The sequence below is a fragment of the Falco punctatus genome (assembly GCF_963210335.1).
Source record: "Falco punctatus genome assembly, chromosome: 1".
Lineage (NCBI taxonomy): Eukaryota > Metazoa > Chordata > Aves > Falconiformes > Falconidae > Falco > Falco punctatus.
The window spans coordinates 120,963,911-120,981,800 of NC_137580.1; the positions used below are offsets into that span (position 1 = coordinate 120,963,911).

The following is a 17,890-nucleotide window of genomic DNA, read 5'->3' on the forward strand; positions in this document are numbered from 1 at the left end:
CCAGGAATCCAAATTATTTTTCTTTTTTGTGCAACTTATTTTTACTTTTTTATTGTATTAACAGAAAAAGTAACAACATACACAACTCTCAGGGACATGATTTAGTGGTGGTCTTGGTAGTGTTGGCATAATGGTTGGACTCAATCTTCAAGGTCTTTTCCAACCTAAATGATTCTACGGCATGGTGCAATCTTGATGCCATAATCTTGTTGTCAGAGCACAGGGTCTCCCATTAACAAGCTGTTTGGGCTGTGGACTTAGAGCACAGGCGTTCTGGAAACAGTGTCCTTTGTTAAACAAAACAGACCACTCAACTCTTGTTCCAATGTTTTCTTTTCCCCTCTTCTGCTGCTTTTAAACACGCACACACTTCCATTCACAAGAATCATAGCATTTCTGATACAAGTCTCTACAATACACTTTACGATTAACAATCTTAGCTTGACTCGACACACTCCTGGAAATCAATCATCCTGGTTTTCACTAGAGAAGACTGCTTGGTATTCCTCCATCACTGTCTGCACAGAATCCAAGAACATTTTAACTGCAATAGACCTGAAGAAGTACATGCCTCTAAGATCTGCCAACAGCATTCTAAAGCATTCAAATCTCAGAAAGATTCAGGTCTGTATGCTGCTTATGTTAATCCTAACATAATGCACTAACACTTCTACCCTGTTCTAGACTCACTCAGGCCACTGAAAAGGAAATTTTGCAGGACGATTATTATACCTTAAGTTGAAAAAGGGTTATAACTTGTTGTGTTATAGACAATAAAGGTGGCCAAGCAGAAATAAAGGAAGAAAATAATGAAAAGGGGCTATTTTGACAACTGCCACTCTGCTTTTATAAACTGAACTTATCTCAACCTTATCAGGCTTGGTACAGTCTTACTTTACAGCAATAAAAGCTGACAGACATGCTAGTCTTAAATCAATAGAAGTTAGCTTAGAAGCTTGACAAAATGTTCACATTAATTCGTATTGATCATTATTTCTACACTGCTAAAAAGGTTAAGTGAAAACAAAACCACTGCATGTTAAACAGACTCACAGCAAAAAAAAAAAATTAATTCATCATTGACAGCATTGGTCTTTCATCTTCAATCGAAGATTGTGGGACAGGGGGATGAAATGAGAAGATTTCTGTGTGGGTCTGAGTATTTTTCTTCCTCTACCCTTTATACTCAACACTGGTGATAGAGTTTCAGCCAATGACTGCACCCCAATAAGCTGCAGTCCAGCAGAATGTCTAAGCTACAATGCATTCACATCATCACTTCCAATATTTCAGGAAAACTGATCATTGTTATCTTTTTCCAAAAAATACACAAGTTTTCGTAAATTACACAGAACATCTCTAGAAGTGGAAGTGTTCCTCCTTAACCCTTTTCCTGTAAAAGCTAAATGCCTCAGAAATAAATAATTCAGCAAAAATTATAAAAAAGCTAATGAGAAGCAGCATCAATGGTATTCTCATCCCAGTAGTGCTTCTAAAAACAAATGTATTTGAGTTTATTTAACACAGACAACAGTTTAATGGGAAGAAAATTAAGCTTATTTTATGATCACTAACAAGGAAATAAGTTCTAAATATCTCCTGAAAAAGTTGCTAAAAATGAAAACAGCATGGTCTAAAAGGAAAACAAAACATGTAGAATACCAGAAGAATCAGATTACAAGTCACAAGCTTGTACCCAATTTGTTTGCCTTAATTCTAAGGAAAACAAACTTGCACAATAGTTAAACCTAGTTATCTGTCAAAACACAGGAATCTGATAGCACAGATATTTAGCATATGTATTATTGTTTTGCAGAACAAAATTTAAAATGCACCAATATCACTGAAATGGAATGCAATATATTTCACTTACTTTGATCAGCATAATTTTTTGCTTTTAGTTCAAGCTGTCGAGTTTGTGATTCTAATGCTTCCACTCTGGTCTGCAAGTCCTTTTTCTCTTGTTCTTGAGAATCTTCAAACTCTATGAATTTCTAAACAGAAAAAGTGAAGTTAGACTCAATAATTAATTACAGATTATTTTTTCTAAAAAAGCCCGAGCAAAGCTCTTTCTCTGAGTAACAGGTATACAGTCATTTCTAGATTTATTTTTAAAAAGACTTTCACTTCAAGCAGCATGTAGGAAACAACACAGCAGCCCTTCGCAGCAAGGAAGGGTGCAAGCAGGTTTCCAAAACAACAGACCTGCAGCCCACATTTAAACACGAAGGATGCTATTTTAGTCCAGTGTCCATCAGTCAAGCGTCCCTCACCTACGTTATTCTGTGTTACTGCCGTCAACTAAGCGCCAACTACTTCAGAAAAGCCTGTCTGGGACTAATATAAAAATGAATTATTTCATTACTTCCTAAATTCACACACTTGCCTCCCAACACCACATGTGAATACAGAGATTTGAGTGAATATGGGTGAAGCGTATCTTCACTTGTGAGCCACGGAGGTACAGACACTGCAGTCGGGACTCACCAGCGATAGCGTCAACCAAAATTACATGCTGTCTTTTCATCCCCACCCAATTTCTGTTATCATTTGGCAGGTTACAAAATGTTCGTAGTCTTCATCAAATACTTAATAACCATCTCCTACAATCAGTCAACTGCATAAAAACTCTTTACAGATGCTCTGCAATTATGCTGACCGTCATCACCTTCTGCTACCTTTGTTTACCAACTTTTTCTGACAATATTCTGGCTTTCACTGTGACACATATATCCGTGTTTACATTTTATAACACTAATGTTACCAATTCATCATTACAGCAGTTTTTAAAGCATTTTTTTTTTTGCTATTTTTCTTAACCAAAAACTTAAGAAATTCAATGTGTACTGGTAGCACAAAGAAAATTTCTAATAGCCAAAGATGTCTTAGGTCACATAGCGTTCCCTACTCTGCACTGCAAAGAGAAAGCAAGGCCACAAACACAAGTTGCACAGAAGGCTTATGGTATGGCAAGGAAAAGTATACCAGAAGCCTTTGAAGAAAAAAACCCAAACGTCCAAGGCAGCTGAAGAGTCAGAAAGCAAGCTGCAGCTGGGTACCACACGGAAGCAAAGAGACAGAGGTGGCAGCAACTTAAAAACAGGAATGCTATAGGTGAGACTTGAATATAAATTCTTCCTACGTATTGCTAGGAAAACTTAGGGGGAAAAATACTTCAAATGCTCACACATCAACATTTAATAAGCTACTACCAAGTTTTAACTGATGTGTTTTTACAGTTTTTACAAAAGCAGAAACTTGTAGCCCTATGAAAAGAGCTTCAGTTTAGCAGGGTCATCAGAAGTTTTGCTCAAAAGTAACTTCAGATGTAGCACTGCATCAAAATGTATGAAGTAGAACAAGAGTTCCTTTCAGGCAAGCTCTCCACAGCCATCACAGGACTAGGCATGGTGTTCATATGACTGTGCTTGAAGCTAAATCATGAAACAATTGAGAAAGAGCTGACATCAGCCCAGGTAGCACTGCTTTGGGTTCTGCAATTTAAAATCAGTTCTCCCACTTCAAAAAGACAGATGTGCAAAAGTCTTTCTACCCCCTTAACACAAAGTTTGGGAATATTAATTTGTCAATGTAAAACTCAAACCCTCAAACTTTAAATTTGTTTCATGTCTCCCTTGTAGTAGATGATGCAAGAGTTTTGCCCCTTTTAGATTAAAGATTCAAGTCACGTCTGGCTTATTCTTACCAGACTTACCCTTTTCAGGCTTCAAAATTTGACACAAATTTGGCACTGGGGCTAAAGACCAACATCATTTGTTGTATTAAACATGGGAAAACATGAAAGAAGAATTATAAAACTGTAACATCTTTGTTTAGCTGCTTCTCCGATGAGTTCCCGAAGTCAGATGTGCCTCATAACTTGGAAAAGGCAAGTGACAATTATACTGAGCCATTCAAAGCCATCAATGTCATCGTTACTCACAAAACTAAAGACGGATCTAATCTTGTACTTCAAGTTCTTCAGCTGCAAGTATTGAAACCAGCTTTGTATTAAACGGCTTTGTCATCTTCCACTAGTCTACCTTCATTTTGTTAAAAGTTAGAACTTCAGTTACATCTCTTCAAAGCATTTTTGTAATGAGAGCTGGGTAACGCTTTTTCCTCTGCTGAAAACTATACCTGATCACATCATAGAGTACTTCAGACTTTGAACGTTTCTATTTGGTTTCACCTCTCCTTCCAGTGACAGTATTAACACAGGCAGAGCCCCAGGAGATTGATCATCTTGTCCTGACTAAGGCTGTAGGACTACAATGGAATCACTAGTCAGATAAACCCCCACAGCAGCCAAAGGTAGGCTGAACACACATACTAAAAGACTTTTATAATTATTTTTTTACATCGACGATGCACTCCAATATTGCACGTCTGCATTGTTTAATGTAAATGCCACAGCATACGCAGGAACACGTTAGCCACCGTATATATGGATACCAGACATTCCCTTATTTCGACCCGAGCTACTGGTTACACAAAACACCAAGGCAGACAAAAATCTAGCTTTCCTCATTTTAACTGACATCCTGTCTAGGCCACAAAACCGTATCTTACAACTCTAACAAGAAGCAAGATATTTTAGTGTCTTTTTTTTTTTTTTAAAGAACAAGCTGAAGGACACCAGCAAGTCTAAAACAATGGGACTGAATACCGTGAAGATAACAGAAGATAGGACTCAGCAGACCTTAAAAGGTCATCTTTTTTCACCGCTCTGATACACAGTGTTGGTGCCTGGATCCTAATTTTGATTAGGATATAATGGGGTGTACACACAGGATATGATGCATACCTCCTCCTGCATGTGCCTACTGCTGAAATCCAAGCCTGTGATACCTCCATAAACTACGTTCGGCAACTCCCATTTAATCCTCCCCATTTTCTCCAGGCAGTATCAACTATGTCATTTCAGGGAGACGTTTGCCTAACCTGTTTTTAAAGGCCTCCAATAAAAAATATGAAAAATTATTCGCCAACAAGATTCAGAAGTCTTTATGTAATCAATTTTAAATATACTTAAAATTTACAGCAATAATGATCACAATATACACGAACTCAGACTACACAATGGAGCAGCACAGCACACACGTTTGGAGCCCTCTCTCACACATGTAACTACTTAATCACTTCGTAATACAGTACTAGCCAAATGAAACATTTTTTCCTATATTTATGTCATCTTCTATTTCCTTATATTTTAAATTAGTGTTCCCGTCACACGATCCAGGTGCAATACTAAGCATATCTGATGCCAGGGTTCCACCTACTTGGCAGTCTTTATTACCCTATGACATGTCCTTCAGTAACTTTTATTGCAGTGATGCCAGCTTTTCAGCCAGTGCCGTGCTCTTCCTGGAATAGGTAGGGAAAACTATAAAGCCAGTTCAGCTGGACTTAGGGTAGAGAAAAATATATGTAACTGAAAACAACCTAGTAACTTCCATGCCATTTTAGCAAGGTTTCTGTATAATGGATCTGAACTTTGTTCTCTGAAATTAAAAATATTTAAACTCTTACTGCAGAGCGTTTACTTAACATACAATCCCAACAAAGAAAGTTAACTTTGGGAACAACAAGAAGAGGCAGCCATCGAGTTGCCACTATTACTTAAACCAATTTTCATGACAGTAAATCCTTTTGCATGGTTGCAAAAGTAGCAAACGTGTACCAAACACCAGATTTCAAGAACAGTTTAATCCCACCAACAGCCGAAAAACTAAGAGATATACTAGACAGCTTGACATGGATAAAAGGAGCAGATTTGATCCTGTTTTCAAGTCCACAGAAAACACTTCTGATAGCCACACACACAAGTATGGAGCAGTATACTTTTGTAGAAGTAAAACTTATCAGCATATAAAATAGCAGAACCCCAAATCCTTCTTCCTCTCCCACTTCTTTGTGGCAGAGCATGCCGCCTAACATTCACTAGGTGGGAAGATAGGTTATGCAGAACTGTAAGCAGAACAGCAGAATAAGCTGGTTCCTCTATTTCTTTAGCTATAACATAAAATGTACCATGTTAAAAGTCAGACGAGTGACTTCATAGCAACCAAAAAAGATCATGACTGTTTACCTAGAGGACTGAGAAGTAGGCCCAGAACTTCTGAAATAATCTTTTTCTTTTTTTAAAGTCACCTTAACGAAGTCCACAGGCAACAACTTTCAAGACGTTTCTTCAGTAACACTTTTAAAGTACAGGAAATAAAGGACCCAGATCAGGACAATGGTGTAAGGAGATTCCTAGTCAAACAGTAAACTATTAATATTCATCAAGATACTTCTGCAAAGAAAAATTCCTACAACAGCAAGCAGAAAGTAAAAGAAGGTATGTTACTTCTTCAGGACAGTCAGAACAGATGATACGGAATATTGAACTTAGCTCAAAGTTCTCCACTTCGCTATCAGATTACACAAGCAACCTCCACAAGGAAAGGAAAGAAACACACCAAGCCACTAACTCCTTGTCCAAGAAAAAGTGCTATATTCATGTTCCCTCCTCTCATTCCAACCATACGCACCCATCAGGTTATCTCAACATTCAAAAAAAAACAGTTGCAACCATCAAGTCTGAATTAAACACGTAAAGCATGGTGTATGTTCATGAGGTACCTCTGACAGACATTTTAACATATGTACAGCACAACCGACCTCAAAACATAACAAAAAGATGACCTTTGTGCTTACAATTGAAAATATGGTCTTTGGTCTAACTGCACGTTGGAAAGCATCAGCAAGCTGTCCTGCAGCAGGAGTACTAGCTTTTAGACTGCATAATGCTTGGTCCTCTCAAGTTAATTTATCGTGACACAAAGAAATGGAGATTGCAGCAAAGTACGCTACCAACGTTAGGTATGTACAGCTCCTGAATACCCACAATTAATACCATATTCTATTTCATCATATTGTTTTGGTTTCTGTTCTGTTGCCCAAGGCCTGCTTCTTTCAATCTGGCAAATGCTGCCTGTGTTTCAAGCCTGACTGATTTTCTCATGAATTAGTTCAGAAAATACTTAATCAGCCCCTTCCTCTTCTCTTAATAAAAACATTTTCTAGAAAAGCCTTTTACATGCAGGTCGTGTCAGAACTAGCTATTAAGTCTTTACAGCAACAGCCCCCAGACTGAAGTCCATAAGGCTTTGTAAAACAACTACATGTTTTGCAAGGAGGATGAACGGTCTGCTGGCCCAAGAGCTGGGGGGACACCATTCACGCCACCTTACTTCATAACAAACCAACCATGTCCTGGAACAATTTGCAGACAACATTCTGCATTCACTTATAACCATAACGTTTATGAATATTCATACAGGGTAATATTTTTTGAATTAAGATTTCGCTGTTGATATCTCTTTCATCTCAGCATCACCATTCGTCTGATTTTTTGGAAAGTTTAGAAGGTAAGCTCAATGACAGAGATAAGCACTGGGCACGATGTCTGGAAATAGACTTGTAAGATGGCTTGTTCCATTACTGATAATGCTGTCAATCCAATTTCCTCCAGGAGTTTGGCGAGACAATGGGCTGGAGGAGGCTATCCCACACAGCTGGTTTCTGACACGCTGCTTTACCATCTCGCAGGAAATAACGCTGCACGAGCTGACATGTCTCGAAGTAATCCTTTAAGATTTTTATTTCCATTTTTGCAGCAACATCCCAAAGTCAAGAGCTTACGCCACCGAGCAGCCTGCACCACCTGTTGCTGACTGCAGCTTTTATGTCCCAACTCTGAGAAACTTCAGTGCAGGCAGTACCTATTCTCTGTATTTTTTGCAACGTGTACCCGCTGTTTTGGGGGGGAAATGCCCTCTGCAAGGGATGCGGCACGGGCCCCCCCCCGCGGGGAAGGCGCAGCGAGTGCGCGGCTCCGCCCCGCTCCCGCCGGCCCGGGGACCCGGGGGGCTGCGCCTGAGGGCGGCCACCGGCCGGGCCGAGGGGAGGCCCCGCCGCCACCCGCCCCAGCGCTCAGCCCTCGGGGCCCGGGCAGGGACGCGGCGCCCCCGGCCCTCCCTCCGTCCAGGGGCACGGCACCACCGGAGCTCGTCACCCGGCGGCTCCCGGCCCCTCAGACCGGCCGGGGCCTACCCCCGCGGGAGCGGGCTACGGCCGCCACAAGCATCCCGCCCCCGGCGGCCCGGCCGCGCCGCGGGCAGGAAGCGCCCCCCCGCCTCCCGCCTCCGCGGGGGAAGCCTGGAGCCGCCGCCCGCCCGGGGAACGGGCCCCCGCCCTCCACCGGCCCCGCTCCCGCCTCAGCTCCTGGGCCCGGCGCCCGCCCTCACCTCCTCGGCCTGTTTGCGCAGCGCCTTCTCCCGCTCGTACTGCGTGAGGAGCTGCTCGTTGTCGTCCCGCAGCAGCTCCAGCTCCACGCTGGTCTCCTGGCTGTGGGCGCACACCGAGTCCAGGTTCTCCAGCACGGCCACCACCAGCGGCATCAGCTCGGCCACCACCTCCTCGTCGTAGCGCCCGATGAGCCGCTCGAACTCGCGGTAGATGGAGCCCGCCAGCCCCGACACCCGCTCCGACATCATGGCGGGGCCGGGGCCGCCGGGGTCCTCCTGGTACACCACGCCGTCCGCCAGCTCCATGGTTGCCGGCGAGCGCCTTCCCTCCCGGGGCCCGGCGGGGCGGCAGCGGCGCAGCTCGCTCCCGGCCTCTCCTCCTCCCTCTGCGGCGGGGCCTCGCCTGCAGCCCGGGCGGGGAGGGGGGGGGGGCGGCGGCGGAGCGCGGCCGCGGCGCACGGCACTGACCTCACCCGCCGCGCCGGGGCGGGGCCGCGCGTCACGCGGGCGGGGCGGGGCCTGGCGGTGATGTCACCGGGGGGCGGGCACACGGCGGGAGGGGCGGGGCAGGGTCTGGCGGTGATGTCACCGGGGGGCGGGCGCACGGCGGGAGGGGCGGGGCCTGGGGTGATGTCACCGGGGGCGTGTTTACGGCGGGCGGGGCGGCGGTGGCCCCGCCCCGGGGGTGTGCCCGTGTGCCCCCCGGGAGCCGCCGGCGCTCCCACCGGGCGGCGGGGTTTGGGCCGTGCTGGTAGCGGGGCGGCGGAGCCCGAGCTCTGTGTTGAGGCAGCGGGGCGGCTGGCAGCGCTGAGCCCCTCCGCGGGACCCCCCACGCGTGGGTGCGCGCCGTGACCCCGCGGCTGGGCGAGCGGCCGAGCGCCGGCGGCTCCCCCATGGCACCCACCGCAGCAGCGATGGAGCCGGTGATCCATGCGGGGGTGACGGAGCTCAACCGGGAGCTCGGGGCTGCGCAGCCCCCGGACCGCGCTGGGGTCGATGGGCCGGCTCCTCTCTGACAGCGAAAAGAGCTTTTATTTCTGCCAAGGTCTCCAGGCACAGCAGAGATGCTGCTTTGTCAGCAATAGCGCAACTTGGAAAGCGTCTTGCGCTTGCTGAGGGAGAGCGGTTTTCCTGGGATCGGGAACAGCACATTCCATTTTAGATCATGTCCTTTGTCGCGGGAGTAAACGTGAGCCATGCTGGGCATCGAAGGTAAACTCGAACCCATCTACTGACGTTGAAAAGTTCCAAGAGTTGCTTCGCATCCCTCATTTGTTCCATAGCGCCGGAGTCAGTTTAGATCGATAAAGACCCTCCAGGTCATCAAACGCAACCGTTAGCCCAGCACTGCCCAGTCCACCGCCAACCCGCATCCCTCAGCGCTGCCGCCACACCGTTTGAATCCCTCCGGGATGGTGACTTGGCCGCCTCCCTGGGCAGCTGCTCCAGTGCTTCACCACCCTTCCCATGAAATTAGGAAATTTTCCCTAATAACTAACATAAATCTCCCCTGGTGCAACTTTTGTCATACACATCGTATTTGGGGCAATCCCTGTTTTTCATTAAGTAAAAGCCTCTCCTGCAGAGCTGGGGAACCCACTGGCCCAGCGGCCCTACGGGAACAAAGAAACGAGTGTTTTAAAAAATGGAAAAGCTTGAGAAGCGATGGAACTTTAACTGTGGTGATTGCATTAATTTCCACTGGAGAGCAGTAGAGATTTGTGCTCTGTTTTCTCTCATTTGGACTGATTCTAAGTCCTTTAAGTGCATATGCCCTGTTGTCTTTTTATGTACCAAGCTGGTGGGTCTGTGCAAGAAGGACAAAGAAAAGACTCCAGCCCCATGTGCCGGATTTCTCACGAGTTCTGTTTAGACACCATCCTCCCAAGCCGACAGTTTACATAGTGCAGCCAGGGCACGGACAGTTGAAGTACAAATTTATTTATAAACACGGCAAAAGGAAAAAAAAGCTGCTTACCTTTTAATTACGACCACAAAATTTACAGCGCTGTAGCTAAAAAAAATAATTTAAAAAAAGACACACTGTACTTTCCTACTCACATCTCCTGAAGTGAAGTTTTCATTTAAATCACTGGAAATTATCCCTGTGAAAAGATTTTTTGTTTTTCATATTTCTCTTTCATGAGAGAAAACACTGAGCAAAAGTTACCACTGAGAAAAAAATGCAACTTCTCTGTGTTTCCCTGCTGTCTACCACAGATGAACATCTCCACGCGATGCAGGAGTGTTGAGGGATGCTGTCTTTCAGAATTTCTTTCTCCCTTTAGGTCATGCACAGTTTCCCATTCACCTCAGTTGCCTGCGTTGCAGAAGGCGCTGAGAGCCTTTGGGGCAGGGGTTATCGACCCGTGGGGGTTTTACCGAGCGTGAATAGATCTTGTAGGAATGCTGCAAAGAGCCCAAGTGGGGAGGTAACTGGGTTCGGCTCCCAGGACAAGGCTGGCAGGCTGTACCCGATGCAGCGGACTTGTAACCCAGACCTCACCACGTTCTTCACGTGTAACACTGCGTAACGCGAGGACAGCTCCGAAGCACGGCAGATGATTGTGAGGATAGAAGCACCGATCATCTTGCATCGTAGCAGACAGCCTTTTCCCTCTGCAGTTTTACAGTCCCTGCCATCACACATGGCGAATTGCACAAATACATTAGCTGAAAAGACACGTTCTGACAGACGGCGAAAATGGGTCAAGGTGTCTGCTGACAGCCTTTAAGGGACGGGGTCTCTGAGGGTAGGCTAATTTTATCCTGTTTCCATTAGCAAAATGGATAGATGTGGTTTTCTTTCATGGCTGGAGCGAGGCCATCATTGAACAGGCAGGCTGCTGCCACGACAGTCGCAGTCAGACTGATGAGTCCAGGTACAAGAAAGCCGTTTGTGCTCGTGGTTTATTTCTAGTCACCTGGGGGGGTGGGGGTGGTGTCTGACGTGGACAAATGAGGTATTTAAAAAGATGAGAAATAGAAAAATTGCCTGGGAGCCAAGGTGAAGTGGTGTAAAAAAGTATTTTATTGACAGTCTCGCCACTGAGATCACATTTTACGATGTGCGCCTCGCAATCAGCTTGAGATCAGAAACTCAGGGATGGATTAAAAATAGAACAAGTTATGGAATTATATCCTAGTTGCTTCGCAGGCGATTAAGGGACCTGTAGATTTAGTAAACTAATCAAGCATATGAAACAGCACAAAGAAACCTCAGAGTATTGTCTTTGCAGCTTCAAGGCAGCAGCTGGCTGTGGTAACTACTAGTGTAAAATGAATTCACACTCTTGGGGAAATAACTGCCTGAAAAAGAAATCAGTTTTCTGGTTAATAAGAAAAATTATATCCCCTGTCCCTAGATAACAGTTTATTTGAAAATAAATTGATTTGCAATTTACCAGGGAAGAAAATTACCCTTAAATTGGTACGGGGTGAGAAAAGTTTAACTGGGACTTTACCCAGAGGAGAAATTTTTGTAAAAGCTTAATTCTATCATAGAATCATAGATGTTAAAGCGCAGCAGAAATCAAGCTAAAAGCAGATGAACGATAGCAATACTTAGCTAAATGAAGAGTCATATAGCCACGAGCAACAAAACACGGCAGACTTACGAGGCTGGTTATAAGGAGCAAGAGGTGCAGAGCACAAAACGTGGGTCCCGACGAAAACTCCGCAAACATTTCAAGGGGTACAGATGGAGGCTGGTAGCTGAGATCAGGGTAAAGCCGGGGCCAAAGCAGCAAAGCGAGGAGCTGTGTTTGAGTCCTGAAGGCTGGAGGCATTCACCAAAGCCTTTTGCCTCAAGGCTGTTTGAAAAATCTCTACTGGTTTTAAGTAATGTGTAAATGGCTTGAGCTCAGTAATAGTATTTACTTCACTCACCGAAGATTTTGAAGATCTTTACCTTCTCTTCCCATGATCAGTCCGTTTTTAGGAAACTCTTTGTCCAGACTGTCTAATTCTTTGCATTTTAGGTAAACATCTAGTTTTCAATGTAATTCAGTAATTCTGGCCGAATTTTCAACCAGCAAAAAAGCTGCTGATTTTTACAGTAAAAATAAGAAAAATACTTCTGCGGCGTTTCATGTACTATGTAACGCACAACATGCGTGGCTAATCATGGGTTAATCTCAAAAGTGACAAGGATGACCCTTAATGAAGTTAAAAGACTTGGCAAAGATCAGGGAGCTGACCTATGCTCTGTAAAGCACTATTTGCTTTGCCCACCTTATGGCCAGTCCTAAGCTTTAATCATTAAATGTTGTAGTTTTAACCAGGCCGTAAATAGATGTCCTGTCGCTGATTTTAAATGAATATTTTTCGAAACATCCTGTTTCTAGAGACCTTTTGTTATTCTTCAATATTATTTTGCCTTGGTGATGATTACAGCATGAGAGTTTGTTTTAGTGGTATGAAGCATCTTAAATAAAGGTGTATAGAAGGAACAGAATATAGTGGAGGGACATTATCAGAAGAACACTCAGAAATTCTAAATCCAAAATAACTTCAAGGAGGACTTGCTGTAATGTACAATGCTGTGCTTTTAAAAACATCTTTCATTAAATCAGAGATCCTGGAAAAACGAGTACATGGTGGTATGATCATACCTGGGGGAAAAAGGACCCCTGAATAAATAAGTAAAAATAAATAAATAAATAGGTAGATAGATAGATAAAAAGTAAACGGGTGGTTTGAATAGATGCTGATGTCAGATCTGGATCCTCCCACCAGAACTATGAGTAAGACATGGATGTGTGAGGGATGGTTGTGAAGAAAAGGGATCCCAAGTAAGGAAATCCAAACTATTAAAAAGGGGAACTTAAGCTGTTAAGCAGCAGCTAAATCCTGCCCAGAGGGAGGTGAAACCTACATTATTTTGCTATCAAGAAGAGGCAGGGAGCAGAGCCCAGGAAAAGCCAGGACAAGCACAGAATTCCTCTCAGCAGGACACGCTGAGAATGGAAGAGCTTGGGCGTCCAGAAGTTTTATCCTCAGGGAATGAAATGCCCAAGGCCGAGCAGTTGAGCGGTGAGTGTCGAAGGAGGTTGTCACCAAAACTGATGTCTTGAAAGGGGAAAGTCAAAGCAGACCAGCACGATAATGAGAATTTTATCACAAAAATTGTATGTGCCTTTTCCTAAATAAAAAAATTGAGTTTGCCTAGCATAGCCTGCTTAAAATGTCGCTGGAAAAGCGAATATCAGTCACTGTGGGGGTGCGGGCTGCGGGCTGCGGGCTGCGGGGTGCGGGCTGTGGGGGCGCGGACGGCACCCCCGGGCAGCGCTGTGGTGCTCGGGACCGGCCGCAGCGCGCAGCGCCCCCTGCAGGCGGGAGGCCGCGTCGTCGCCATGGCAACCGGGCGGCCCCGCGGCGGCGGCTTAGGGCTTAAGCCGCGACGGGGTGGGCAGCGGCCGCCTCGGGCCGCCAGACGCAGCCGGGGCCGCCAGCAGGTGAGACGGGGCGCGGGGCGGGGGGCCGGGGCGGCGGGCCGGGCACCGCCGGTTGCTGGGGGAAGCGGGCAGGGGCCGCAGCCCGGCCTATCCCAGCGCCCCGCACGGCCCCCGGGGCAGCGCCCGCCCGCGGCCCGAGCAGCCCCCCCGGGCGCGCCGCCCCCGCTTCCCGCAGCAAAACGCGGTCACGGCCCCCGGGCCCCTCACACCGGGTTGCGGGTGAAAATTCTGCATCTGGATTTATTCGACCTCCCTCGCCCTAAATTGGGGGCAGCAGCCCCCCACGCTGCGCTCGGGGATGCGTCTGTGCCTGTCCTTCCCCTCCGCTCCCTTTACAGCTTTTCTCATTTAAATATTTGCTAATTGCTTCCTTCTCTATGTGGCGCACTGTTTTCAAACTTGCTATTGTAGCACTTGTGAAAACCCACGTACAGCGATTGATTTATCAAATCGGCGCCGAGCATCGGTTAATGACCTTCGGATGTAGCCGATTTAATTATGATAATAGCTGATATTACACGCGATATGGGGCTGTATCAGCACTTGCCCGCTGATCCTGGCAGAATGAATTTTATTCCCCTTCCTCATTAGGACGATGGCTTCTATCGCCGAGCGCACCTTCATCGCCATCAAGCCTGACGGAGTCCAGCGGGGACTGGTGGGAGAAATCATCAAGCGGTTTGAGCAGAAAGGATTCAAACTGGTGGCCATGAAGTTAATTCACGTAAGCTTCCCTTCCGTTGTGCGCCTCCCGATTCGTGCCAACCCCAGCCTTAAAACACAGCCTCACGCTATAATGACAAACATAGCCTTCAGAACCATTCAGCCTGAAATTCTGAGAAGGCTCTGAGTATTTTGGATACTTTTGGAAAAGTTCCCAGTTCCCAGCTCCGGCTAAATGCTTTAGACACACTAAGCATGCTAATTTTAGTAACCTGATGTCCTTAGTCTGAAGAGAATATTTTTTTAGGTGCAACCTATACCTAATAAATATCTCTGAGTATCTTCATCAAATACTGGGGTCACATATGCTGTCTACATTGGCAAAACCCGCTTTTCTAAGGTCAGCTGTGGTTAAAGCAAATCGGTCAAATTCATATCGACCAAAAAGTACTTCTAGGAAGATGGTAGAAACACTGAATTTCCAAGTGCGTGCAAGTTTTAGGATTAACAGCGCGCTGTGGTTAATCTGTGTGATTTCAGTATGCTCTTAAGGTCTTACAGTAAGCTTTTTTTGTGGGGTTGGTTGGTTTTTAATGCAGGCCTCCGAAGACCTTCTGAGAGAACACTACATTGACCTGAAAGACCGGCCGTTCTATGATGGGCTGGTGCAGTACATGCACTCTGGACCTGTTGTAGCTATGGTGAGTCCTTCAGATGCAGCCAAGAAAAATAGACCAATGGTCTTCCCTGCAGTAAGGTTGTGTTACCTATGGAATTCTAGTTGACTTGTTTAAAAGGACTGAAAAACCTAGATTCAAATATTGTAATTAGGAAGACGCGCTGTTAACTCCTTTTTCTTTAATCTTTTTTCATAATCTTTCTCTCCTTTGAGCCAGTATGTTGAGGAAGAGGGCAGGGGTAAACGGGGGAACCAAAGCTGGGACCATGAGGAACAGTGAACCCACACAAAACCCCCCACTATGAAATGCCATGTGTTAAGCAAGCTGAAAAATGATGGTAGAGTATTTTTACTGTAAGATCAAAAATCTTTTTCAGTCTAGCTTCATTAGAAGGGTTTTTCTCTTTTTTTTTTTCCTTGAAAGTGTATTTGTAAAATAGTGGAGCTATTTACTGAAAGATTGAAAAACTTTTTCAGTCTATCTTCATTACAAGGGTTTTCCTCTTTTTTTCCTTGAAAGTGTATTTGTGAAATAGTTGAGCTGGAGGTCTAGATCTTAAATAAGCAGACAGCTTTGTAAGGCTGTTTATCATATTGAGATTTAAGATTGTTCTCTTCCCATCTTGGAGAGGTATTGTGCAGAAGGGGGGAACTTCAGCAGATGCTTCAAGAATCTGCCAGAAAATTTAGAGATAAAATATCTCCTGCTGTTATGAATATTTGGATGGTGGTATGTGCCATGGACAGCATTGTGTAGTTCTGGAAGGTATAATTTACTCTTGCTACTTTATCTACTGCTAATATTTAATTATCTCAATTTTTTTTTTTTTTTTTAAGGTGTGGGAAGGTCTTAATGTGGTTAAGACTGGAAGGGTGATGCTGGGGGAAACTAATCCATTCGATTCAAAGCCTGGCACTATTCGTGGTGACCTCTGCGTTCAGATTGGAAGGTAAGTTTTGAAACTTAAGTTTTGAAACTATCGATATCATCCAAAGAGACTAAATGTCCAGTGGTGTGACATGGTATATATAGGAACTGTGCTCCATCCCTCTCTATCTTATGCATGGAGCTGCTGTTCCCTCTGCCCACGTAATGTTACGATCTAAAGATGGAAATCGAGTCGTGGTCTTCCCCATTAACAAAAATTATGAGCAAAACTGGGGCTGCATACTCTAAGCCTATTACTACTTTACAGTTACTTAAAACTTCTCTGCAATAGAGACCACTTCAAAAAAAAAAAAAAAAAAAAAAGAAAAGAGGCTAAAAAAAAAAAAAGAAAAGAGGCTTGCTTTCCTTTGAGTTGGAGGATTATATTACTTTTATATCCAATTTTTCTTTTCCTAGGAACATCATTCATGGAAGTGATTCTGTAGAAAGTGCTGAGACAGAGGTCAATTTATGGTTCACTCCTGAAGAGCTGGTCGATTACAGAAGCTGTGCTCATGAGTGGATCTATGACTGAAACTGAGCCTATACCTTCTGGTATCCTTACTGTCTGTAAGCAGCCGCTAGCCTCTAGCTGTTTCAAAGCCCTTCATAGAAACTGGTAGAAACCTGTCTCGGAAATCTGTGAGATTGTTCTGTCGTAAATAGTAAATATAGCGAGCGTTTGCTGCTCCTTTGGTTGAAAAGATGTCAAGTTAGAGACAGAACTGTACTTTTAGAAAGCTGCTTCTGGGAGTGAGAGATGTGAGATTAAAACAGAGAGGATACAAGGCATATATTTTCCTGAAACGTTCCATAGTCCAAGAGGGTACTTTAGTAAATAGAATAAAATTTAGTAAGAATTGGTTTGGTAAATAAATACGCAAATGGCTCAGTGTCAATTAACTTTGTTAAAATGTTAGGGGACAATTGGTGGTACACAAATATATTGATAGTATGCCCAAATATTGAGGATTGAACTTTATGTCAAGTGAATCCCCACGCCCAGTATGGCTGCAGAAAAAAGCTTATTCCTGTCTCCAGAATGCGCCGTGCCTGCACCCAGAGCACAGCCTTGATTAAAATAACGAGAACTTGCCTCTAGATTGACACTGTTTCAGCTTGCTTCCTCCCCCACCCCCTCGCCCTGGATTTATTTAGCTTTTTAAGGAAGGATTAATAGGACAGACTTTCTGAAATGTTGTTTTATGTAAAAAGAAGATTAATGTGAGGATGGATAACAGAGATCTACCTTCAGCCACTTCATTGCAGCAGTTGCACAGAGCAACATCAGAGTGGTGTTTGCTTTACCAACTACAGCTGATAATTTCACGATGCTGTCATTTGTGTTCCTTCCTCAATAGCTGGCACTACAAAGCAAGCTGTTTGGGATAAGGTATTTCAGAAGTGACTTTAGCATCATCTTTATTTATTTATTTAATCACGTAAAGGACATACGGTCATAATAATGCTAAATGTATTTCAGCGGAGCTGCCTGTCCCTATCAGGGAAAATGATCAGCCTCTTGCAGAAGCTTTATCTACAAATACTTGCCAGCTGTACTGGATGAGGAACAAGAAATGTGTTGGGGTCATAATTATGTATTTATTTACCTGCAACATTGTATTCATTAAAAGCAAGAGTTTCATGAATTCCGTTGTTCAAACTCCTAGATTTTTTTTCCTACAGTGAGTTCTTGTTTCAAATGGTAACCTGTGCAATGAATGTTGCATTCAATATTTTTGACACTTTATGAAGATATCTAACTCCTAAAAAGGGATGGTACAAAATAAAACATTTGCTGTTTCTTAAGTGAAATAAAAGGAAATTCTCATTATATTGACCTAATTAGTGAGTCTAAGAAGAGGGAACA

At 44.5% G+C, this 17,890-nt stretch overlaps 2 protein-coding genes across 4 annotated transcripts in view; one reads left to right on the top strand and one right to left on the bottom strand.

Moving 5' to 3' along the window:
* The window catches only part of SPAG9 (sperm associated antigen 9), a 65,888-nt gene extending 57,100 nt beyond the window's left edge, over positions 1-8,788 (bottom strand). Inside the window, exons 1-2 of one of the 2 annotated variants that reach the window (XM_080394086.1) lie at positions 8,295-8,788; positions 1,874-1,994 (exon numbers count right to left, since the gene is read on the bottom strand). In XM_080394086.1, the coding sequence (XP_080250212.1) occupies positions 1,874-1,994; positions 8,295-8,600 (427 nt within the window). In that variant the 5' untranslated portion in view covers positions 8,601-8,788. The remainder of the gene's footprint in view (positions 1-1,873; positions 1,995-8,294) is intronic. The other variant, XM_080394087.1, reaches the window with a different exon arrangement.
* Positions 8,789-8,947: 159 nt separating this feature from the next.
* On the top strand, positions 8,948-17,854 carry LOC308066734 (nucleoside diphosphate kinase-like). 2 transcript variants are annotated; one of them, XM_080394389.1, is made up of 5 exons: positions 8,948-13,328; positions 14,342-14,474; positions 15,013-15,114; positions 15,930-16,042; positions 16,438-17,854. In XM_080394389.1, exons 2-5 carry the CDS (start codon positions 14,346-14,348, stop codon positions 16,553-16,555), a joined length of 462 nt encoding a protein of 153 aa, XP_080250515.1. In that variant the 5' UTR covers positions 8,948-13,328; positions 14,342-14,345; the 3' UTR covers positions 16,556-17,854. The 2 variants fall into 2 exon arrangements, with proteins under 2 accessions (XP_080250515.1, XP_080250514.1); XM_080394388.1 differs by lacking the exon at positions 8,948-13,328 and adding an exon at positions 13,619-13,750.
* Positions 17,855-17,890: the final 36 nt, after the last annotated feature.

Excerpts from the sequence above, each read along its gene's own strand:
- LOC308066734 (XM_080394389.1), top strand. The coding sequence starts at position 14,346 with ATGGCTTCTATCGCCGAGCGCACCTTCATCGCCATCAAGCCTGACGGA. Across the intron at positions 14,475-15,012 it reads TGGCCATGAAGTTAATTCAC|GCCTCCGAAGACCTTCTGAG; the intron begins GTAAGCTTCCCT and ends TTTTTAATGCAG. Across the intron at positions 15,115-15,929 it reads CTGGACCTGTTGTAGCTATG|GTGTGGGAAGGTCTTAATGT; the intron begins GTGAGTCCTTCA and ends TTTTTTTTTAAG.